General features: G+C 36.0%; 1 protein-coding gene across 2 annotated transcripts in view; it reads left to right on the forward strand.

Moving 5' to 3' along the window:
- CLINT1 (clathrin interactor 1) overlaps positions 1–5,470 on the forward strand; it is a 59,274-nt gene extending 53,804 nt beyond the window's left edge. Inside the window, exons 10-12 of one of the 2 annotated variants that reach the window (XM_043597158.1) lie at positions 633–925; positions 2,559–2,709; positions 3,721–5,470. In XM_043597158.1, the coding sequence (XP_043453093.1) occupies positions 633–925; positions 2,559–2,709; positions 3,721–4,067 (791 nt within the window). In that variant the 3' untranslated portion in view covers positions 4,068–5,470. Of the gene's footprint in view, positions 1–632; positions 926–2,504; positions 2,710–3,720 lie in introns of both variants that reach the window. The other variant, XM_043597150.1, reaches the window with a different exon arrangement.
- Positions 5,471–6,000: the final 530 nt, after the last annotated feature.

Raw genomic sequence — 6,000 nt, forward strand, 5'->3', positions numbered from 1 at the left:
GCCCTTGTGTTGTCAATGGAAGCATGGCCAAAAGAGTGAGAACTTCTTGCAGAAATTTACTAACCCTACTCTTAATTTTACTGAGTCCTTTTCTCTGTGCTTTTTTTTTTTTCATTTTTTTATAAATTTAATGTCATGAATTTGGGTTTTTATTTACTTGAGACCATGTAAGTCATAGTTTGATTTCTCTTTGAACCTTTCCAAGTAATGAATGGGTGAAATGAGTTGAATTCTCTAATTTTGTTGAGTGTCTCTTCACATGAGGATTCTCGATCTCCCCAAAAAAACTTTTACCAGGTAAGTTTTCTTTTTCCTTTTCATATTTGTTGAGCTGGCAGCATATTTAATATGCAAACTCAGGTTGAAGAAACTTTTGATTGTAATTTCTACGTATCACCCCAGACCTGCTATGAGGTGAATTTTACTTTATATGTGGATTTTTTTTCCTTTCCCACCTTGTTAACATTTATGGAATATTCGTGAGAAAAAATAATGTCCAGATGGAGATGGTATATGCAGATGTTAATCTGGGTGGACACAGATCGGCTCTAATTTGTTTCAGTTCGTAGACTGTTCTATTTGTTCTGTGCATTTCAGAAAGTTTCTTACCCCTGTTGTCCTTTCTTTCTCAGTTACAGCAACAAGTGGGAATGGAGACTTTGGTGACTGGAGTGCCTTCAATCAAGCCCCATCAGGTCCTGTTGCCTCCAGCGGTGAGCTCTTTGGCAATGCCTCACAGCCAGCTGTGGAACTTGTCAGTGGCTCACAATCAGCTTTAGGCCCGCCTCCAGCTGCCTCAAATTCTTCAGACCTATTTGATCTTATGGGCTCGTCCCAGGCAACCATGACATCTTCCCAGAGTATGAATTTCTCCATGATGAGCACTAATACTGTAGGCCTGGGGTTGCCCATGTCAAGATCACAGGTAAGTTGTCTGTGTCCCTTGCAGATTCCTCATCTTTGAGATTCCGTAACTGATGTAATGATAAACTAACATGAAATAGAAAAATAAGCCATACATAGGTTGTTTTGGCACATTGCATTTACCTTACATTTTTTTCCCCCTACTATAGTCATTCAGGTTCTAGAGGGCAAGGCCTCTCACCCATCTTGTAGGCCATGCAAAGCGAAGTGTGATGCCTTACACAGAGGAGTCACTTCATAAAAATTTATTGAATTAATAAATAATTTTGTATTTAATAGTTTAATAAAAACTATTTTTAAGAAGGAATAGAGCTATTGCTTCACCCGTGGCCTATATTCACTCAGTAAAATCTCTGATCCTTAAAGAGGTGTCACTCAATGGTTATAGGCAATCGTTTCTAATATAGAAAATCAGTCTCTAAAATGACGAATACTCTTCCCTATTTTGTGCCTGTTCTACATTATGTAATCTTTATATAGGCTCTTCTTTCAACTCTCATTTTCATACAGGAAAACCACTAAGTGGGAATTTTTTAATTCACTTTTTTACAGTTAAATCTAAATTACCTAGTATTAATTTGGAATTCAGACAAACACAGGGTTAGAATATATGTCCCTGAGTTATACCAGGAGCTTGCTGTTTTTGATTCGAGCAATTCTGAATATTTTTTATGATACTAATTACTCATTTTAATATGTAGATTCTCCTCTTTGGGTGTTGGGATGGAGGAAGAGAAGAAAGAAGCAGAAAGGTGACTGTTGTGCATAACAAGTTGGACCTAATATTAAGAAAAGGACATGAAGGGCACACCAGTACCATTAAATTGAACGGTGCACCACTAAATAAGCCCAAGCCAGTTGATTCTTTGAGAGTCTTTCATGTGGTCTAAGTGTAAAGCCAGTCTACTTACTTGCAGTCTTAATTGCAACTGTGTTGTAATTCTTTGCATTGGTACATTTTAAATTATTTTTCCTATTCCTTTTCATTTCCCTTCGTCTGCCCTTTTCATCGTTATCCTTAGTAACTACCAGGCATCCCTGCTTCTTTCTCCTGAATTTCTCCTTTCTTCTGAACTGGTCCACATATATCAAGTTCCGCTAGTGTTGCTCACTTTAGCCGATAGAAGTGTACATGGAGCAGGAACATGTCAGTCAAGATTTGTGCAATATAACTCGCCGCTTTGATGGTTTTGCTTTTTATAACATGAGAAATCATGTCCTAAATTCTATCTTGTAAGAATAAATTTCCACTTGTATATTTCCTTAAAGCTGTACTAACCTGAAGTTGGCAATGGCCCTGGGATGGTGGCTTCTAGACTTTGGGTGATGGGAGGGTAATTGTTCGTGTAAATATGTTGGGTTTTTTTTTCACCCCAAACATGATTGGGGATTCAGAGGAACATTCTGGGGAAGGTAGTGATTCAGCTTGAAGAATTTAGCCTAGAACATTTGGGGTTCTTTTGGTTTCAAGAGTTTATTACTAAGTCTCATGTATATCTGGAGTTACTGTGATTAAATTGCCATTTGATAACCTTTATTGAGCAAATGTTTAATTTTTAGAGCATTTTTTTATTTTCCAGCCTTTGCAAAATGTTAGCACAGTGCTGCAGAAGCCTAATCCTCTCTATAATCAGAATACAGATATGGTCCAGAAGTCGGTCAGCAAAACCCTGCCCTCTACTTGGTCTGACCCCAGTGTGAACATCAGCCTAGACAACTTACTACCCGGTATGCAGCCTTCCAAACCCCAGCAGCCATCGCTCAATACAATGATTCAACAGCAGAGTAAGTTACCATGAGACACCTTGCTTCTTTGTGCACTTGTAATCTTTACCCTTGTGCCAAGACTAGTGTAAGCCATGAAATAAAAATACATGGCATTGATTGTACTAAAGGCAACTGTGTATCGCTTAGGATTCCCCCCCCCTCCCCCGTGATACTTGATTGATGTACACCCTGTACACCCTGGCATATTCAGATTACTTTGTATCCTGCTCTTGGCATGATAACATGATTATGTATTTTGGTGAGTTTTGGGAGTCTGATCACTAAAATAAAAATATTTGTTGTAGAAAATGTTTTAAATATAACTAAATATGACCAGAAACAAAAATCATCTCACCTCCGTAATCCAGGGATAATCGCTATTAATTCGTATTTTCTATCTTTTCTAACCATATTCCATATTTTTAATACTCGAAATCACTCTGTGTATATTGTTTTGTTTCTTGCAGCTGTCATTCAGCATTAAATTATCATTTTCCTGTATTTAATATTTTTAAGAAAAAATGATTTTTAGATATTTATAGTTATGTGTCATACCAGTGTTGAATTTCTTTATTGTTGGTTATTTCTGTTGTTCCTGGCTTTTTGCTATTGTAAATAACTCCATGATTTTATATAAATCTTTGTACTTGTGTTTTTCTTCCTTAGTGTAATGTTCTAAAAATAGAGTGAGTCAAAGGGTATAAACTTTTTTAAGGCTTTTGATACACAACAGCTCCTGACAACTTGTTAGGTCAGGTTGGATTCAACACTAAATTCTGTCAGAATGATATCAAAGTGCCTCGTGTTTTCCCCCAGCCCACTCTTAACTGTTTCTGCATCTTTGGGAAACCAGAGTTAACAGTCACAGAGTATGTTTCTAGAGCAAATAGTGCAAGTTAATTGACTTACCTTGTAAAATCACCATAAAAGAATTTTAGGAGTTACAAGTGTTGATGGTCAAGAAGATTGTTTTATTCTTCTGCTTGATGAATCTAATGTGAAGTTCTTTTGTCTCTTTTTTTCTGGTAGATATGCAACAACCTATGAATGTGATGACTCAAAGTTTTGGAGCTGTGAACCTCAGTTCTCCATCAAACATACTTCCTGTCCGGCCCCAAACTAACCCTTTGATGGGGGGACCCATGCCTATGAGCATGCCTGGTGTGATGACTGGCACAATGGGAATGGCCCCTCTTGGAAATACTCCAATGATGAACCAGAGTATGATGGGCATGAACATGAACATAGGGATGTCAACTGCTGGGATGGGCCTGACAGGCACAATGGGAATGGGCATGCCCAACTTAGCCATGACTTCTGGAACTGTGCAACCCAAGCAAGATGCCTTTGCAAATTTCGCCAACTTTAGCAAATGAGAGATTGTAAAGGAGCAGATTGAATGAAGGATTTTTAGTGGTGAAGATAGGTGATGTTGGGATGGAAAATGCTAATCAACTCCCCTTTCTTTTATCAATTGATTAAGATTTAAACCTACATAAAGAACCAAAAAAAGGCTGTTTTATAAAAGTGAAGTATCTAGTATTTCAGATGGACAGGCAAGGGCACTTCAGATGAGGCAGTCAAAATCATTTTTCCCAGTAAGAATAGACCACACATGGGGTAGTGAGACCTGGAAAGCCTTTATAAATCGAAGAGCCCATTTTAACATCATGATTTGTGGGAAGTCTGGAATAGGGCTGAATAAATGTGTTTGAATCTCTAATTTTATACCTTTCTTTTCCTGAGGAACTTGATTTTTCTGTCCCTGAATCGCCTTGTCATAATTGGGTCTGTTCCTTTTACTACCACTCTTGAGTCCATAAATGAAATCATTAAAGTTGGATGATCAGTTTTTTATAAAAATATATATTTTTGTCCAAAAAAGGCATACATATGTGATTATGGCTAAATCAAAGGTAACTGGAATGTATATACTTTTGCTAATGTTCCAGCAACACTGCTATTACTGTTATACTATCCAAATTTTTATTGTAACAAAACCTCTTTAAGCGATTGGTGATAGCTGTGGGACTTTTCCCATGTCTTCTGCTATAATTATCCTTTGCAGAACTAGGAAAAATATTTTTTTCAGGACTGCTCTATGGTTTCCTTTAAAAGAGAAAAAAAAAAAAACCCTCCAGAGTTTTTGTTTGTTTTTAGCAGTCATTATTTACAATTTGCAGTGGTTAACTTGGTGAGGCTTCCTTCCGTGTTTATCCCTGTAGCCACCATTTATCAGTCAGGAACAGTCAAAAGAGAAAAATATTTATTTTTATTTTTTTTGGTGTCTTTTCAAAAAATTGAAAAGGTAAAAATTCTTAAAACCTTAAGTTAAATATAAATGTTAGAATTCAACGATGTTGGCTTTTAGATTTTATACAATATTTGTTTTGTTTTGGATTTGAGTGTATATAATATGGCATTAGCAATATGGTTCCAATAGAGAGGAGTTAAATATATATTATTAAAGGAGACCTGTAGCAGTCAAAGATTTTATTGATTTAATGGCAAATAAAGGAAATTAATTAAAGTGTTTTTGTTTTCCTGCTGTAATTCTGCGTTAAGCTCACATGAAAATCATGATTCTAGAGTTTGGAATGCAAAATTAATTGTTTTCACCCTCAAGCTGGGAATATTTTTAAAAATAAATACTATAATATAGGTATCAAATTGTTACCTCCCCACTTTGTGTTGAAATTTTTTTTATTGATAAAACTTTGTTTCCATTGTATTCATAATGTTCTGTTCTACATAACATTAAAATGTTCATTAAAATCAATGTTGAACTGCTTTTTCTTTCATTCTGTTAGACATTTGAGACCGTTTGGGGAAAAAATAATTATAATTTGGGCAAAGTAATTTTTATAAATAATTTAAAATTATTTAATGACTTCTCTCTTCTTTCCTCTCAGACTCTACTGTTAGGAATTAAAAATGAAGCAGCAAAGATATCCTGACCCGCTCCATTCTTGCTAATGTTCCATCTACAACATTTCTAATTAGGCAGAAATTCATGTACTTCAGCTAAGTGGTAATGAAAAGTGATTCATTTGCTGAATAAGAGATGAGAGAGAGTGTAATTAGCTGGCTGTGGTTTTTAATCTTTCAACAATTCAATGTGTTTAAATTGGTTTCAAAGAATAGGAGCTTTCAAGTGTAGTTAGTTCAGAGCAGTCAAGCCAGGCTCTGGTGGCAGCACGGAGGAGATCTTCACTCATACTTAAAACCCGTAATCTTCAATGAATGTTCTCATTAAACAGAGAGGTGTAGCATCGCCTTTTCAGATACATACGATTCTTGGAGCAAATA

The sequence above is a fragment of the Prionailurus bengalensis genome, chromosome A1 (assembly GCF_016509475.1).
Source record: "Prionailurus bengalensis isolate Pbe53 chromosome A1, Fcat_Pben_1.1_paternal_pri, whole genome shotgun sequence".
NCBI classification, from domain to species: domain Eukaryota; kingdom Metazoa; phylum Chordata; class Mammalia; order Carnivora; family Felidae; genus Prionailurus; species Prionailurus bengalensis.